General features: G+C 32.5%; 3 protein-coding genes and 1 long non-coding RNA gene across 8 annotated transcripts; 3 read left to right on the top strand and 1 right to left on the bottom strand.

The window, feature by feature from the left end:
* Window positions 1-296: 296 nt before the first annotated feature.
* On the top strand, window positions 297-7,640 carry Stau (double-stranded RNA-binding protein Staufen). 2 transcript variants are annotated; one of them, XM_076784048.1, is made up of 10 exons: window positions 297-492; window positions 1,001-1,075; window positions 1,290-1,498; window positions 1,570-2,112; window positions 2,192-2,400; window positions 2,481-2,816; window positions 2,938-3,463; window positions 3,606-3,814; window positions 3,896-4,076; window positions 6,477-7,640. In XM_076784048.1, the coding sequence occupies exons 2-10, from the start codon at window positions 1,023-1,025 to the stop codon at window positions 6,488-6,490; spliced, it is 2,280 nt and encodes a 759-aa protein (XP_076640163.1). In that variant the 5' UTR covers window positions 297-492; window positions 1,001-1,022; the 3' UTR covers window positions 6,491-7,640. The 2 variants fall into 2 exon arrangements, with proteins under 2 accessions (XP_076640163.1, XP_076640162.1); XM_076784047.1 differs by having other exon boundaries at window positions 3,896-7,640.
* Window positions 7,641-7,722: 82 nt separating this feature from the next.
* Window positions 7,723-8,961, top strand: Bug22 (cilia- and flagella-associated protein 20). The gene is made up of 3 exons (XM_076784052.1): window positions 7,723-7,850; window positions 8,009-8,439; window positions 8,519-8,961. Exons 2-3 carry the CDS (start codon window positions 8,164-8,166, stop codon window positions 8,822-8,824), a joined length of 582 nt encoding a protein of 193 aa, XP_076640167.1. The 5' UTR covers window positions 7,723-7,850; window positions 8,009-8,163; the 3' UTR covers window positions 8,825-8,961.
* Window positions 8,962-9,303: 342 nt separating this feature from the next.
* Window positions 9,304-16,890, top strand: LOC143351941 (uncharacterized). 4 transcript variants are annotated; one of them, XR_013081839.1, is made up of 6 exons: window positions 9,304-10,766; window positions 11,970-12,209; window positions 12,278-12,507; window positions 12,582-12,959; window positions 13,049-16,183; window positions 16,632-16,722. XR_013081839.1 is itself a non-coding variant. In XM_076784049.1 (6 exons), the coding sequence occupies exons 1-6, from the start codon at window positions 10,605-10,607 to the stop codon at window positions 16,775-16,777; spliced, it is 1,368 nt and encodes a 455-aa protein (XP_076640164.1). In that variant the 5' UTR covers window positions 9,304-10,604; the 3' UTR covers window positions 16,778-16,890. The 4 variants fall into 4 exon arrangements, 3 of the variants coding, with proteins under 3 accessions (XP_076640164.1, XP_076640165.1, XP_076640166.1); XM_076784049.1 differs by having other exon boundaries at window positions 13,049-13,260; window positions 16,632-16,890; XM_076784051.1 differs by lacking the exon at window positions 9,304-10,766 and adding an exon at window positions 11,312-11,365 and having other exon boundaries at window positions 13,049-13,260; window positions 16,632-16,890.
* On the bottom strand, window positions 10,595-17,409 carry LOC143351944 (uncharacterized). Its single transcript, XR_013081840.1, has 3 exons — window positions 16,941-17,409; window positions 16,530-16,685; window positions 10,595-10,730 (listed from the first exon to the last, which is right to left on the bottom strand). It is a non-coding gene; the product is annotated as an uncharacterized LOC143351944 (long non-coding RNA).
* Window positions 17,410-18,345: the final 936 nt, after the last annotated feature.

The raw sequence follows: 18,345 nt of genomic DNA, 5'->3' as shown, positions 1-18,345 counted from the left end.
ATTCGTTAAACATATCCGTTATTTTGGTCTTGAGAATTTGAATCTACAGAGCGGTAATTCACCACAATGTTCTTTTATTCACAGTTTCTTTGAAACGTTTCGTGTATAATAGAAAATAGTAATAATCGAGTAAACATAACAAACTAAATGTACATTTATCGGCATATCACATAGATACTTTTAAGAACGGTGCACAGTTAACGTTGAACAATTCCTGTTGTTTGAAGAAACGAGAAGTATCGATAATTTGAATCGATATTGCGGACTTTTAAAAAAATCAGCAAGTAGGATGTCCTTTGGAAGGGATGAGAGACGGTGGATGAGAGGCTCACATCAAAATGGCCGCATTTTAGTCTACAGACGATTTTTCTTTACTGTTTGCCAATAGCCGTGTGAAGGGCCTGGCAGTGTTCCCTAAAGTGGTAGATCTGTTTCGCCGGAAATTTTGCTGTTGAATAACCTGAAAATTTTCGTGAAATAGAACAAACTTCGGTAAGAAAATGCGACGCATAGTTCCGCTGCCAAATAGCCGGGCCAAGCCCATTGTCTATTGACTAGTTTAGTCAGAGAAAAGAAATTTCGTTTACGTGATCAACGTCGTTATATCTCTTAGTTGTAAACAAACTTTTTAAATTTCCTTTGTAACACGGATAATACGACGTACATTTGCAACTGCTGTCAGATAGATTCCAAACTTGATTATTGGTTTTTAACATTGTGAAATTACTTCTGTGTACTCTGTTAATTTACATTAAGCAATGGACAACTATTTTGTAAAATTAAATTTATATTGTTAACGTTATTGTTGCCGACTACTTTCTGAGTATAAGTCTTATTTATATTTAGTATTTGATGTTATCTATATATCTGTTAATGTTTAACTTCAATTTGATAACATTTTTATTCAAAATAAGATTGCTTTAAATGCATTGTACAAGGCTAAAGAACATATAGATATTTTTTGCACAAAATATATTTTCTATGTCTTTCTTAATTTTAGGTTCTGCATAATATTTTATACAATGCTACGTCATCAACATCATACAATGCAAAACCAGCTTAGAGATCATAATAGGTTTGTGACCACTCTTCTATTATTATATGTTTAAGTTTCTTTTATCATATGTATACATCAATAATTTTATTTGGTTATAAATAATATATAATTATATATTCATATTTTAGATACAAGTTAGATTCATCCATTGATTGTTAAATATTGTATATTCAAAATTTTATACACACTTTATTTTTACCACAACTAATTTTAAATTATAATCTCTTATTAGAATGGGAGGTCCGATGCGACCCATGCAGCAGGCAAATATGGCCCCTTTACATCAGCCGCAGCATGCGTTACCGCATCGGAATCCACATCAACAAATACTGTCCATGCCCCACCATCAGCAGCACATTCATCACATGCAACATCCTGGACCACCACATGGAAATCCAAGACAACCGATGTTGATGGGCATGAATGCACATAATACAAACGGTAATACTGAATAAACTTAAACTATCTTGTACACATTTATAAATTACTCTTAGAGATATATTATATTCCAGGCACAATGGTTAGCGTCAGTCTAAAAGACCAAGCAAACACGGTCTCTGTGACTCTACAAAACCCAAATGTTCAACCACCACAGTATCCACAACAACAAAATAATCAACAAAATCCCCCACCGCAGCAACACATTCAACAACCGCAAAATATGGAACAAAATAAACAAACGACAAACGAAACCAATAATGGAGAGTCCAGAGATCAGAGTCCACCCACTCAGAATCACGTCAATCTGACGGATTCAGCTTTGGCAAACATGAAAGAAAAAACACCGATGTGCTTATTGAATGAATTAGCACGTTTTAATAAGATTCAGCATCAGTATAGATTGACTAATGAACAAGGACCAGCGCACAAGAAACGATTCACAGTAACACTAAAGCTTGGAGAGGAAGAGTATATTGCTGATGGTCCTAGCATAAAGAAAGCTCAGCATAGTGCCGCAACCGAAGCATTAACAAGAACCTGGTATCAACGACCTCCGCCAAAACCAACTAAGGCAATGAGAGTTGGACATCCAGGAAAATGTTTTGGTGGTTCTGGTATTTACACGTTATTTATTACAAATTATAAAAAATAATTCGGAGATTTTGAATTTCTAATTAAAATTATCTGTTGCAGGAAATCTGCCTCCAACCGTTGAGTTAAATGCTCTGGCTATGAAGAGAGGAGAACCCACTATTTATACTTTTAGACAAGCTCCGCCGGCAGGAATACAGAAATACGTTCCACATAGCTTGGATGTCTTTTCTCGAATATTTAATCCACGTTTTCCTACATATAATCGTGGTTTCCATGCGGAACCTCAATTGTATCTTGTATCTTTAAAGGTTAGGAAACAACTAAGGTTTTTATAATAGTAACTTTGATATAGATTTATATAAGTTTCGTTAAACGTAATAATTCACAGGTAGGGGAACGTGAATTCATTGGTAGAGGTTTGACAGGTCAAGCAGCACGACATGACGCAGCTAGTAAGGCGTTAGAGCAATTGCGTCAATTGCCATTACCGGAGGAAGTAGCAAATACTTGTAATACTGGCGAAAACGGTACATTAGGTGAAGCGAAAGATCCCATTGCCGAGTTGAAGAGTCCGGTATCATTAGTTCACGAGAAAGCATTAAAACGTGGTTTACCTGTCAGTTTTGAAGTTGTATCGGAAATTGGAAAACCTCACATTCGAACGTTCAGGACAAAGTGCACTGTCGGAGATAAAGTCACATTAGGAGAAGGACCTTCGAAGAAAGTAAGTCTTCCGCGTTATATAGTTTTAAAAATTAATTTTTTGTTTATTTGAGGAAGTAGGTAAATATCAAACTTTTTATAACAAAATTAATTATAAATTATTCGTTCATTATACAATACAGGTATCGAAGAGACACGCGGCAGAGTTTATGTTGGAAGAACTTAATCGTTTACCTCCATTGCCCGAAACTATACAAAATCGTCCAATGCGAGTGAAACGTAAACCGCTAACAACGAAGAAGAAGTCACGAAACCTGATAAAAGTTTATCAGGAACCACGGTCTGAATCTGAAGCTGCGGAAGAAGTAAATCCAGTTTCACGACTGGTTCAAATACAGCAAGCGAAACGAGAGAAGGAACCCGTTTATAATTTAATAGAAGAAAAAGGTGCAGCGAGACGAAGGGAATTCGTTATGGAGGTTACTATGGGACAACATTCCGCGCAAGGAATGGGTCCTAATAAAAAGCTAGCTAAGAGAGCTGCAGCAGAAGCTCTTCTAACGCAATTAGGTTACAGTAAGCCACAATTACAGCCCACAAAGCCGTCAATAAAAACGGGAGAAAGCGAAAACACTGAAACGAAGCCGAGGAAGGTCACCTTTTTGGAAGATGAGCAAATTAATGAAACTCAATCTCATCCGGTAGGAGGTGAGATATAAGAAATGTACACTGTTATACGTAAAGTTGTATAATATTTATTCTGACTTACGAATGATAAATTTTAACGTTCGAGGTGCGCGTGTTATTTGTTGTACACGAAAAGTTTGAAAAATTTATTAACTTTAATCAGGAACTATCGGACGTCAGTTAGTACCTGGACTTTTATTAGTGGACGGAGGCCAAGAATCTAAATTAGGTAGCGGACCCAGTGTGCAAATTGTTGCTGAAGAATTACGAGGACAACAACAACAAAACCCAGCCGCAGTTTCTCCTAAAGATCAATTGAAATATCTCTCTCAGTTATTTAATTTTAGCGTGGAATTCAATGATTTCCCTAAGGTAATCATCGATATTAATTTACTATTTTTTATGTTTATAATTAATTGCACGTATAATTAATATTTTGTGTATTGATTTCAGGGAGCAGTAAATAAGGAATATCTGTCGCTTGTAACGCTAAGTACCGATCCACCGCAGGTTTGTCATGGCAATGGGCCGACAAGGAGTGCGAGTCGTAATCAAGCAGCATTAAAAGCTCTGTGTACTTTAAGTAAGCTGGGTCTCGATAATGCATCTAATTCGCAAACAAAAAAGGATAAAGGTGCGTCTGGAGACGGAATACACATTAGTATTCAAGTTAAAAACAATATAATGGATGGAACTATTGATAAGTAATTATGTAGTATGTAAGACTTACGTATATAAGTTCAATTTACGTTGCTGTTTTAAGGCATTGCAAAGGAAAACTACCATAAGGACGTTTCATGTAGTCATTGATGAGAACGAGATACATTTAAAAATGATCTTAGAAAAGCGAATAATTTCATTGTAGATTTAACATTAATATCAATGTTAATGTTAAACCTCGATAGTTTGAAGTGTATCGTGAAATTTTTATATTGATAATTTGAATGATTTTTCTTTGATTTATGTCGTAAACGAACATAAATATTAGTGTTCCGTTTGCATGATTATTATTAATATTATTATTATTACTATTATCATTATTATTATTATTATTATTATTATTGTATGCTTTTAGTAGTTCTCATTATGTGACAAGATTGCAAGTTTTTGTTTTATTAGTATGTACGTGCTTTTGCGTAATTTTCCTAAATTATTTTTACGTAGTCTTAATTATACATTCTACATTTATTAATGTATTTGTATATATTACAATTGTTAAATGAACTAATCGGTGGGAAAATAGCTCTCCTCAATTTGTCTCTGGGCCTTAATAACATTATAACATCAGACCTTGAATCACCAATGACTCGATCTTCACACATTACGCCATTGCTTCTTTAACTTCACGGACCGCGTATTTGGAAGATCAATAGCTTTTTATGGAGGATCTATCTTTTGCAGTGCCTTAATCGCATCAGGAAATTGCTCAAGCACCAATAACTAATTAGACATTAACGAGCACATGGAAATGCCTTTCGTTTAGAAACGGAAACTACTAATCAGGCATAATAGCAGTCTTTGATAGACTCATGTGGCAATCACAAAGCGTAGTAGTTACGCATACGATTGTGTATCGAGTATATAATTTAAATTGTTTTTCTACGCTTAAAAAATACACAGTAGTACCTTGAGAAAAGTATTATTGGTGCTTGATCAAGATTGTGATCCTAGCAGTGAATATCAATTCTATTGTATTTATTATAACAGCTTCATTGATAGGATCATAATCGTCAAACATGAATTGTTTCAACATCGTAAATGAACGAAAATGGTCATTCTCCAAAGAATCGTGGTTTATGATCAAGGAAACATTGTAGAAACGTGAAGTGAAAAAATATTGAAATCTGAGATGAAATGCGGCCATCTCTTAATTTCTCTATTTAATCCTTGGCTTTCTCATTCTTCGCGAATAGAATATCTATTATGTCGTATTACCTGGTAACAAGCGCATATAAATCAGTAAAACAGTTTTGTGGATTTTTAATTATATTAGATTTACAGACGTGACTTTAATAATCTTACTTCATACAAAAATCATGCACCGTTTTGTTGAGCAAAGCGGGCTCTTTATTAATGGTTATTTTGACATTATATATAACAATTGATATGAAAAAAAGAAGCGCATTTTTCCGAAACGAAATTCGACTAGAAACTTCTAAGAGTTACGTGTCTCCAACTGAATAATCATTAAGATTGCAGACATTTTAAAACCATTGATTCTTATTGATTTGTTAAGCGTAATAGTATAATAGGATTACAACAATTTTGAATGACAGTATTAATTCAAAAGAAATAGTAAAGCTTTGGAAATTCGTTGGGGACTCTTTAACTTCCTCGACTATTCTACGAGTTTCCGTTCAAGTCTGTAAAATTGAAAAAAAGGTAATGTGATATATTCATATTATTGCCCCAATTTGCTTTTTTGTGGGGCCTAGAAGCATTCTGGGGTTATACTCATGTTTTGCAACGTATTGAGAAGTAAAGGACATTCAAATTTTCATACATCCGTTATCTAGTAGAAGAATGAAAAATGATTTTGGATGTATCGGAAATTGTAGTAGGAAATGGTAATAATTCAAAATTTGTCCCGTTGCGTCATGATTATTAAAGGAGTACGTTTGATTTGAACCTAAGAAAATAACGTAACAACATTCTTGAAACAACGTCGTGAATTTTGTCTTATTGCCGAGAAGTAAACAAAAAATTAAAAAAAAAAAAAATTTAAAAAAACAGAGTAATAATGAATGAAGATAATAGACTTAATTGTATTTTCATCTAATAAACGAAGATACAGAATGCGGTATCACGTTTTTCGTCACTTATCTTACATTCATTATTCTCATTAAATTATTCAAAAAATTTCTCGAATGTTATTCGATCATTAAAAAAGAAAAAAAAAAAAGAACATAAGCAAGCGATATTATTAAATTACGATAATACGATTGTCTTTCCACAATCTGTAATGCGCTCCGTGTTACGGAGACAGGAAAAGAGAAGAATTGCTTATGTCATTTACAATACTTTTTTCTTTCAGATAACCTTTCGTAACGCGCGGTACCTTCCGAAATAATTTATAGATCACTCAAGGACGAGTTAATGAATGTTCCTTTTTCTGAGATATCGCTTCATAGGTGGGCCTTCTTTCTTCACGTGGAATTCACTGTTTCGAATAAAAGAGAACGAGAGAAAAGATTAGTGATAGTCTCTTTCTCTTTCACGTAATTTTATTTCAGCAAAAGAAAAAAACATGAATCCTATGAAAGCATACCCCTGTTGCAGGACCTATTTTATTCGCGTAAACTATAATACAATAGTTAGTCGTAACAATAAGCGAATAAAGTATTAATTACTAAGATTATGAAGTGGAAATATCTCGAAGGAATACGAAGATAAATCCGATTCCAAGAGACGACGCGGATGCAGTAGAATAAAGAGTCACATTCTAAATGTTCATTTTACAAAATGATGCTTTCCTTTTAAATCTATAACTATCGGACAGTTACGATGTTAACACTGAAAACTGTGTACATCATTGTAGTCGAACTGCAAATTACTAATTAATAGTATTTTTTTCACCGTTTCAGTTATTTGTACGTGAAATGCACAAAAATTGTCACGAGTATAATATTTTGAAGAATTATAGCAGTTCAACATCTATATCTGATGAGTTAAATATTAAATTTACGTGGGATATGCCGATAGTTAGAGATAATGTCAGTGGAAGCAACCAAAAACACAAATAAATTGTCAAAACGTTCCCATTTAAAAAATTAATCACTAATTTAACTTAGTTTCATAATGCTGTACGTATCTATGTTAAACGAGTAATTAGAACGTCCCTATTTTCATTGAACAAAACAAACAGATCATGATACACGATTATTGTTTTTTTATATTACCGTGTAGAAAATGAAAGTTGTGTTTAAAATAAGTTAATCATTTTGTTTCTCTTATTCATTCCTTAAAGGAGTACAGTTGCAAAATGTGATTTTCAGTAACTAGGATCAAAACGCGAACGATCTTTCCGGAAAATTAAGAAGTAGAATTATGGCAGTAGAGATTTTACACTGATAGTTTTTTATGCCGACAAATCGTTAACTCCGTTAAAAAAAAAATTGTTTAATACGTAGATATCTACTGCTTATTTAAACTTTATCGGTTTGTATTTGACATCAATAAATGATTGTAAAAACGTTAATGTTTATATTATTCTTCTGTTTATTATTCATAAAACGCATGCACAATTTATTAAAGTAATGTTTCTGTTTACTTCTCTTACAAATTCAGTTATAAATTAATAGAATTGCATTATTAAAATTCAAGACTTGAAATCGATAGACTCGAAGCAATCGATCAATTTTTGATGACGCTTTGAATCTAATAGCAACATTGATCAAACACAAATTTTGTAGGTTATGTCTATCGTTAAAGTTATTTAGGGAATAAAATTTTTCTACGAAAATGTTTGATTGAAACGAAAATGTTTTTTTTTTACTGGATAATATCGTATGATAGATTGATTTATGGTTTTGAAAATAAGATGATACGAAATGTGTAACTTTTCAGTGTCTGTCAGTGTCGTAAAATGAATGGAGGTTAAGTCGACAACACCAAGAAGCGTAGAAAATTAATTAAATTTTACAAACGTATGTTTTATATAAAAATAAATTGTTAAAAGGCAATTTGGCAAATTTTGACGAAAAAATCGTGAACAAGGAAACATGTTTAAAAACACCTTTCAAAGTGGATTTTTATCAATCTTGTATAGTATCGGCAGTAAGCCGTTACAGATTTGGGACAAAAAAGTACAAAACGGATACATAAAACGAATTACAGATAATGACATACAAAGTTTAGTATTGGAAATATTGGGTAGCAATGTCAGTACCTCGTATATTACATGTCCTGCAGACCCTAGAAAAACGTTGGGCATAAAATTGCCATTTTTGGTGATGATCATTAAGAATTTAAAAAAATACTTTACATTTGAAGTTCAGGTAATGTATAAACTTTAATTAAGTAATTACAACATAATATATTATTAAACAAGAAGCTGTTATAAATTCTTTACTCTAGGTAATCGATGACAAGAATGTACGCCGTAGATTTCGAGCTAGTAATTATCAATCTACAACTAGAGTGAAACCATTTATATGTACAATGCCAATGAGATTAGATGATGGATGGAATCAAATTCAATTTAATTTAGCTGATTTTACTAGACGCGCATATGGAACAAATTACGTGGAAACATTAAGAGTTCAAATCCATGCAAACTGTAGAATACGAAGAGTATACTTTTCTGATAGATTATATTCTGAAGACGAATTACCTGCAGAATTCAAGTTATTCTTGCCAATTCAGAATAAGGCAAAATGTTAAATTAACAGTAATGTAACAACACTTTACACAATTTTTAAAGATGAAATAATAGGTTATCAATTATTATAAATTGATCAATATTGTGACATTGATTTGCATTTGGTAATTATTTAATAAATATATACTTTTCACTTTAACAGATCGTTAGTATATATTTAATTGAATATACTTTTAATACACGTATTTTTTTGTTAACAAAAGTCGTACCACAAGACAGTTTTGTTTATAAATTATTTTACAATACGTGAAAATTTATGAAGACAGTTCCTTCTATAGTTGTATGAAATTTATATTTAGTTAGCTGCTCTAACTGTATTCTGGATTAAATAAAATTAATGTAAATTAATTATTTTCTTCATTATTTATATATAGTAGAATTTACTTTCAAAATTATAATCAATATTAAACATTCACGAATGCACAGAATGTAAGAATATTAATATTCTTCAAAATCTATTTCTTTACAAGTCTTTTTAAAACAAAAACTAAGCTCTCTCCATCTTTTTATATTATTATTAATTTTAGCAATAAATTTATTTTCTCGAAATAACAAAATTTTCGAACTGTACTATGTAATTTAAGAACGCTCTTTCCAGGAAACTCATGTTCACAATAAATTTACATATTTTTGCACTTAATCCACGAAATAAATATTAGGCATTTAGAATAAGTGTAAAATCGAGCATTAAATAACTGGATGTATACGTACATCAGAAATTGCAAAAGACAAGATAACGTTCATATATACTCGAGGCGTGTATTAATTGCTAATTATTAAGTATTGATTTTTTTAAATGGGGCCGTAACATATCCAAGGGGGAGGCTGTTCGTTCGCAAGTATCTGGAACTATTTTCCGCAACGACATAACGTCCACATTTATCCCACCCTCCATGGGCGTAGTAATACACGATCGAACAAATGGCGGGAAACTTTGGTAAAATTGTCATTAATTTTGACGATATCTATCAACTTCCAAGGAATCTATCGATCGAGATCTATTTCTAACTATACGAACTTGTTAATGTATGGAAACAAAGGATATAAAACAGATCCGTAGAATGATTACGGATGAAAATGAAAAAATACAAACGAACGGGTGAAAGAAGATGGCGGACCAATTAAGAGTACCGCGCTGATACATTTTATTCTTTATTTGTAGCAAAGGGTAGTATTTTAGGAATGCGAATCCAAGTATTTCACGAGAAACTCTTAATTATTGCGTAAACAACCAGATACTGATATAAAAATCACGTTCTAACGTTCCGTAACACTAATATCGTTTAATACAAGCGAGATCCATAAATAAAACAATTGGTTATATACATATGTTTTTCAAATCGACGAATGCTATTATATATTTTGTATTGAGCACTCGTTTCGGGAGAGAGACGCCGACGCCCGGCGCCGACGTCGTTTTTAAAGCGTCAACGTTGTGCCGGAGTAATCTCACCCAATCCGGGAGACTCATAAGTAAAAAAAAATCGTTAGAATAATCAACCCTCTCGGACAAGCTGGCACGTCGTAAAGATGCATCGCTGAAAAGTTTTATTGCCAAACGTTTTCGACGTTTTTCATCGAGGTGCTAAGATAACGAAACAGAGAGGGGGGGAAATATAATAATAAGCAATGAATTTAACGTTGTGAACGAAGAAAGCGTGATAATTGTTTAACATAATATTTTTAATTTGTGTTCGTTTATAATAGAATCCGTAAAGAGAAACAAGTTTTCCTTCACGTGGGTGATACCTTGTAAATTTTTTTTTTTCTTTCTTTTTTGAAATGGGTACGGCGGGTCGCGATTTTGAGCGCGATCGGGACGACAAGCTCCACTGTCGAATTTGTGCTAGTGACATACCAAGAAACGATGGGGTCCACATTTTCGCCGAGGATGGTAGACGGCACTACCTGCAGACCAAAATACGAAAATATCTGTATATCTTGGTGAGTCTGACCGCGCTCCATGCGAATTAGCGCGATCGTCGTTATATGTTCGCCTACATGTATATAGACAAACTGAGTGTGTGTGTGGACTTTTTTTTCGAAATCGCAACGGAGATCCTCTCTCTCTCTCTGATCCTATGTCGAACCCCTCTTGTACCCCATTTTCCATACTCGTGATGAAGAATTCGTACGTTCAAAACAAAAATACGAGAACTTTTGCATATTTAAAAATCTAACAAAATTTCACGCGTAATGTAAATTCGAAATACTATATTAATGAATGAATGATACTCATTAGCAATTGTAAAAACTTGATTGATTAATTAAATAACAACTTTTTAATCAAAATATCGAGAAAAATTAATCGTTACTACAAATAATTATTTATTTTTTATACGTCTATATGAAAAGTAGTATATATTTACATGAACAATAAATGAAAGTTTTTATGCAATTGTTAGGAAAAATGTTTTTTTCGCGAATATTCAATTTATAGTAAAATTTGATACTCGTGTTTATTAATTGTGGGTAGAATTCTAAATGAACTATTTTCTGAGTATTAAATCATTTAGTGGACGATAATGGATTACAAGCAAAACGTAAATATAATATTAGATATTCGTATGAATTAACGAAAAAATTAAATTTATCGAAACTTATGTGCGTGTATTTCAACATGATATTGAATATGTTTAAATAATGCCTTGGGAGAATTCAATGTGATATGAATGTAAAGTGTTAAAAATTAGCATTTTATTGATTACAATAAGTATACTGTATGCGCTATATGACTAGCGCATCTATAAATATATTTCAGTATGTAAAATGCTCATAAACAATGCGTGACGTTTTCTGAAATTAATGATACATAAACCATTTTATTTGTTATAAATATTGTAGTAAATTATTTACAGCCTTAATAAAAAAATTTAATTAATGATATAGGATGTATAACTAATTGTTATTAGATATACATAAAAGTTTTGCTACTAAAGGGAGGTTGTTGCATTTTTATATAATGGAAAATATATCTTAAATTAATAAATTAAACAAAATTAGCCTTTGCTTGTTAATTGATACAATAAACAAGTAAACAGTATATGTTAATTTTGTGTATTTTATATTATTATTGATGTGTTGTTTCCATTTGTTATTTATTAGTTTATAGTAAATAGTATAAATAAAATATTAATTATATTGTAGGTGTCCTCAGAGGATAAGTTATCAAAGATGGTATGTGTTACATGCATCAAAAGATTGGAAAATATTCATCGTTTTGCAATGATGGCATACAGAACACAAGAGAAATTAAGATTGCAATTATATAACAATGCTGACAATATAAGTGCTGCACAAGATGTAGAATTGGAAAGTATTAAAGATGTGCAGGATGCAACAAAAAAAATGGAAGATCGGGGACTACTACATACAATATTAACAAAAGTAAATCATAATTATTATAGATTGCAGTTGCTTTACAGATATACATTGAACATTATATTACTTTATAGGGTGCAATAGAAATTTTGGCAGAGGGTGAACCATTGGGACCATCAGAATTAATGTCGCAGGAAGATAAATGCCCTACTCCAAGTATGGAAGAAATGGAAGTCAAAGTAGATCCAATGTTATTTTTACAGTGTGGTATGGAACAATCAGCATCAGAAAGTTCAGAAGAATCAGATACTGAAGAAAAGATAACAAGAGTAGATACACCAGAACCATTGCCATTAACAAATAAGTAAGATTATTTACATTAGTATTGATGATTTAAAAAGATTATATAATTGTTGAATTAACATGTACTTCCCATAGAATTGAAGGAATAAAAAAGGAGATAAGGGATGATAATGATAAATCGCAAGAAGATAACGATGAATTTGTTTCTGATGTATCAACAAAACCTCATGAATGTACAATATGTGCTAGATCCTTTATATCTCAAATTGGTCTACAAAATCACCTATGGTCTCATTTGCCTAAAGATAAACGAATCGATGGAAAGCCTATTTTAAGATCGCAACAAGTTTATTCTACAAATGGTGTTCTTCACATGAACACTGATAACAATTCGTCTGGAAACTTTATCTGTCCAATTTGTAGTAAAAAAATTTCTACTAAGGGAAATCTAAAAGTGCATTTGGAAACACATCGGCCTAAGGGGAAGTATGGTTGTGATATATGTGGTAGAATGTAAGTATTTATGTCAAGGGATTAATATTACTGTAAAATACTATTTTCAGTCAAATAAATCTTGATAAAATCTTTAATTGTTGTTTCAGTTTTAAGACACAGTCAAATTTATTCAGACACAAAGAATATCATGGTGGGATACAATTTCCATGCAATGTATGTGGAAGAGTGTATCCAACAAATTCTACATTACGAGCTCACAGTATAACACATTCGGATTTGAGACCACACGCGTGCCCTCTTTGTGATAAAACGTTTAAAAGAAATCAGGATTTGAAATTCCACATAAATCAACACACAGGTGCAAGACCTTATCAATGTCCATATTGTCCAAAAGCTTTTGCGAGTTCTGGGAACTGTTTTTCACATCGTAAAAGAATGCATCCACGAGAAGTACATCGAGATAGACAAAGAGCGGCGGATTTAATGAGATGAACCATGGGTAGCCAATACGAAGAATGGTTTTAGTGGAACGCAATTATTTACGAAACGATCGTAATAGCTATTATGAAAAGAACGAGCTTTAGTTTTGAATATGGTGCTAATGACAAAAGCAACAGATATTTGTCTGCTTTAATTGACTTGTTTACAGTTAGTGTTAGGTATATTATTGTTACTAACAGGCACTTAGTTGTTTGTTCTTATGCCGTAACTAGGCCTTCTTTACACAAAATAGAAACAAACGAATATATATTTTTTTTAATTTTTTATCTTATTAATGTTGCTGGACATACACTTCCATTGTTGTTGATGAATTTAGTAATTATTATTTATTAACTCGTACATAGTACAAGTGATAATAATGATAGGTTTTAAACTTTCTAGTTAAAGTAAGAAATTTGTATTTTTTACTCCTTTATCTACATTTAACTTGTATACATTTTCTTCTTCACCTTTAAGGGTAGAAATTATAATTAGGCCAACCTTAATACTATTTCTTAGAAACGATTTTACAAAAAAGAAAAAAAAAGTAATATTTAAATTGACGCGACCATCATTGATAACATGATACCGATAACACCAATAAATTCAAATACAGTATTATTTAAATAATTTTCAAATTGGTACAAATTAACCCATCGGTAATGAATACAATAAAATATAAAGCTTTAAAATTAGGATTAACTCGCTATTTTTTATGATTTGTGTAGAATAAATGAACGGTCGTTCAGTAATAAGAGAAAATTAGTAAAATACAATGTAACTGTGATTTTTATAAATCGGCGATATCTTTGAAATACAAACGTTGATTCGTATTCCGGTGGGTTGAGTACTATTTAAACTGAATATTGTAGATACAAAAAAAAAGAAAGTAGTGGTAGCACAATTGTAAATGCTACGTTAATCGTTTGCGCTCAAAATGTTGGACTCCGATGAAGTATATATATATATATCTTTTTTTTTTAACTTGAATACCAACAATGAACTTATTTTTTGAAATCTTAAAGTAGGTGTTGAATGTAATATTTTTAAGCAGCGTGTATTTAATATTTTTCAAGAGACAAAAGGTACAAAGATTTGAACATTGATATCATTTCATATTTATTTAATAGTTCGAATACTTGATTTTCTTATTATAAAAAAGGTAAATAGATTTGAGCGGCGATGAAGGTTCTAAAAGAAAATGCATTATTTTGTCCATACAATGAGCTATTTAACAGCAGATATTTCATAAGGTAAATATACGAGAAGGTAAAAGTGACCAAAAGAAAATGAAAGAAGAGAAAGAACACTCTTGAAAATAAAGGACATTTTGTAGTTCGATGCATATTTTTAGCACGATACACGAACATCATCATTGAGTAAACGTTAAGACTGTATACGAACATTCTGTGTCAAATTAGAATAAAATGTAAATGTAAGAATAGTATACTATATCAATGGCCATATTGTCATGAGAGATGAGTCTAGTTTATTCAAATGCAGTATTAATGAATTAACTATAAAACGATGTAGAATTCGTAGCTGATGTTACGAACGATCATAATGTTATTCTTTTAAGCTGGACTAACAATTAAAGTAAATGTTAACTAAAGTCTGAGTAGCTTTAGGGGAATTCTAGATAAGTTTATAGGAGTCATGTAATTGTAGAGAACATAGTTTGTGCTTCCGTATAACGTACACATTCGCACACGCGCTAGATAGTTCTGAAAAAAAGGGAGGAAACTCGCAGAAAAATGTCCGACGATCGACGCGTAACTAATTCGTAGCGCTTATGGCAGGAGAATCGTATGTAACCACGTTGCTACATTAGCGTAGCGGGGTGACCAAGCTATCGTCTCGATGAAAATGAAAATGAAAACGAACTGAAGCAAAGGAAAACAAAAAAATAGAAGTTGTATCATAAATTTATTTATCACGATATCTGCTTCTACCCACAGTGAAATGTGAATCATTAAAATTTCGTTTCTAACGAAGTTTGTTACGCGAATGATAATTTAATGTATTTAAAAATGCATATTTCAACGAACGCCTTTGTACTTTGCAGTTTAATAACAAAGTTCGAACAACGTGAAAGTTTCCATGTATGGTCACCCTGATTTATTAGAAATACAATCGTATATTTTACGATTATGTTTTTGCGAATGCTTGCCAGTTACGTAGTTACGTAGATAGAGATAATCGAATAATCGTGTATCCACGAAAATAATCAATTTTTGATAATGAAAAGAAAAAAAATAAATAAGATCAGCCATGGTCTTACTCTAATGGCTCAATTTTTACACCTAGTTCGTAGAGCAGGGATGAGCAAATTACCCCGTACCTCTTCCCCCGAGTTCTGATTCTGGACCCTAAGACTGCCAAATACATTGCTTCCAAAAATTGTTATGATTGTCGTTACAATGCATATCATCGTACCAATTAAAATGAACACATGTTCGGTTAATAATATACGCTGTTTTTAATTCGATACATTTTACACAATTTTTCGTCTAAAAGATACGTTTGCTCAGCTCTTGCTGCAGGGAGTCAAAAATTGAGTATTTTTCTAACGTCCACACACCGAAGGCGACTAGTATTTAAACTAGTGATTAACAATATCTCAGAAGTGCCAGTAACGCAGTGAACTAACGTAGTGTATTTCGGCAGATAAATACTGGATAATTACTTGTAGAATCGAGATACGAGTTATCGATAATATCAGTTGTGACACTTAATAAAAGTAATTGTATAAAAAGTTGGCCTTGATATTGACTTTTATCGTCAATCGTTGTCCTTGAAATGTAATCATCGTTAATCGTTATTTCTTATTTATCGATAAATAATATGCGCTCGACAAATTATAGATACGCGTGTCGCGATTAAAAAGTTTGTATTCCCGTGTATATCACAATCTTGAACCGCTTTGTTTACGAAATTCAACGTCTTCGATTCTGCATGTGCAAACTAACGAAAAACGTTTTATCTAAACTTCATTACCTTCGAACGTTAATGTTACTGTTTGTAATCTTCCGCATTGAATTTTTCATTGGAGATCAACACTCTATGCGCAAACAAACATTATTTTCAGTTATAATTGATGTTAATAACTTGTCCTTTAATTCTCGTGTTCAAAAAAAGAAAACGAACTTTTCTATTGATCGATTCAGGGCTTCTCGCGTTCAGTGTTGAAAAATCTCGCTGCTCGAGCATTATATTTCGAACGAATAAGTGATGGTTTTTTGTTTCCAGGACCGGCTTTACGCGAAAGTAAACGATGCACCGGGACGTCTCTTGGTAGGGGCTCTGTAACAAGAAAGAGAAAAAAGAAAATTGTTTTCAAATTAATAAAGAAAACACGATTATCGTGTCTAAGCGTAGCTTTTCATACAAATTGAAAAAGTAGAGACTGATAAAATTATTAACGATTGAAGTGTTCTAGTTTAGAGTAAGAACAAATTTTGACGGTAATTTGTGCAATGATATTGTTATGTAACAAATTACTATTATATCTTGTTCAATACACATTACTTTGAAATTAAAAAATTAAGTCTTGTTTACTTTTAATTTTTAGGACGAGTTAGACGGAGCGTCTAAATTGGAAGTTGCATCGAGACGTTGGTAATCCTAACGTCGGCCCTGTTTCTTTTAAATAAACTAAATTACTAAACCGTACACACCAGTCTCAAAAGAGCTATCCTTAAATAGGTATATACTACTCGAAGCGCCGAATTTAAAAAAAAAAAACATTTGACTGCAAATAACTAATTAGACAGATGAAAAATACGATGGAAAAGAACGGGACACAGTAGCGTCCATTGTGATTTTTCGATATAAAACTGTGAAAAGCTTTAATGCTGCGCTGCTCTGTGCTTTTTCCTCGTCTTTATCTCACAAATGACGCCAACACATGTGTAATAAGAAAATTTAATATTCTATCGTCAACGTGTTGAACAGTTCGATGAATTTCTAGTTCTGCTTGTTAAACAAACGGCTGCCTATTGCATTTCAAGTCACGCGACACGTTCATTTCACCTTTCACGTTGCGAACAGAACTTAAAAAAGGAAAAAAACGTCGTATATGTATCTATAGAAAGAAACGAAAGAGTCAGAACAATTGACGTCACCGTGGTTTCTTGAGTCAGCGCTCAAAATAGAACGCATTTAACTCCTTTTCCCTCGTGTCGAAGTTTAGTCGGGAGAAATTAGAGGTTCAAACGAACTGCGATCGTCCGCTCTAATTCTTGAAACCTTAAAATAACCGTGTGGATACGGTTTGTCATGATAGGTAGATTGGCTTGTCAAGATCATCGACCGTGAATCACACGAAGCACGAAAGCGTCTTGATGACCTCGATAGACAATTTACACTACCTCTAATTATGATTATTGAGCCATAACGAGAACTTTTTCGCGCGATTCCGCAAAGGGAACATGATCGACTAGAATATCTGTTACAAGCGATGATTTCAAATTGTGCATGTTCATGCCGATAAGAGCACGCGTCTTTATTGCATTACTAAATTAATCTCTGATTCTGACGTTCGAAATTCATTCAATATTCCAACGTCGGGATATCAAATATTAAAGTGCAAGAGGCTTTAAAAATCGAGCATGCGATATGTTCAAGTTCAATGATTAAACGTTTATCGTGTGCTGTACGGAGGAGTTCTGTGTAAAATCTCACGCAGAACGGGAGATTACTGTTATGAAATGTGTTCCAGTAAACGACCTAACAAAGATACCGCGACGCCTTTAGTTTTACGATCGTGTGCGCTTCCTCGGGACGTTATCTCGACGTTATCGTTCAAAACACGAGCGTCAATCGTAATTACTCTATCCGGGAGACGCGTATACAACTCTATTTAATTTATCGAAGACCTACATAAATCTCTTTTCATTCTGTGCGTTTCGCGATTCATATTCTGTCCGCGAGCTTCGAGCGCAACTTGGAAAAAATTCATCGT

Source organism: Colletes latitarsis, chromosome 2 (assembly GCF_051014445.1).
Source record: "Colletes latitarsis isolate SP2378_abdomen chromosome 2, iyColLati1, whole genome shotgun sequence".
Classification (NCBI taxonomy): Eukaryota; Metazoa; Arthropoda; class Insecta; order Hymenoptera; family Colletidae; genus Colletes; species Colletes latitarsis.
Note: the sequence above shows the minus strand (reverse complement) of the source record. Positions and strands in the feature narration are given on the sequence as shown.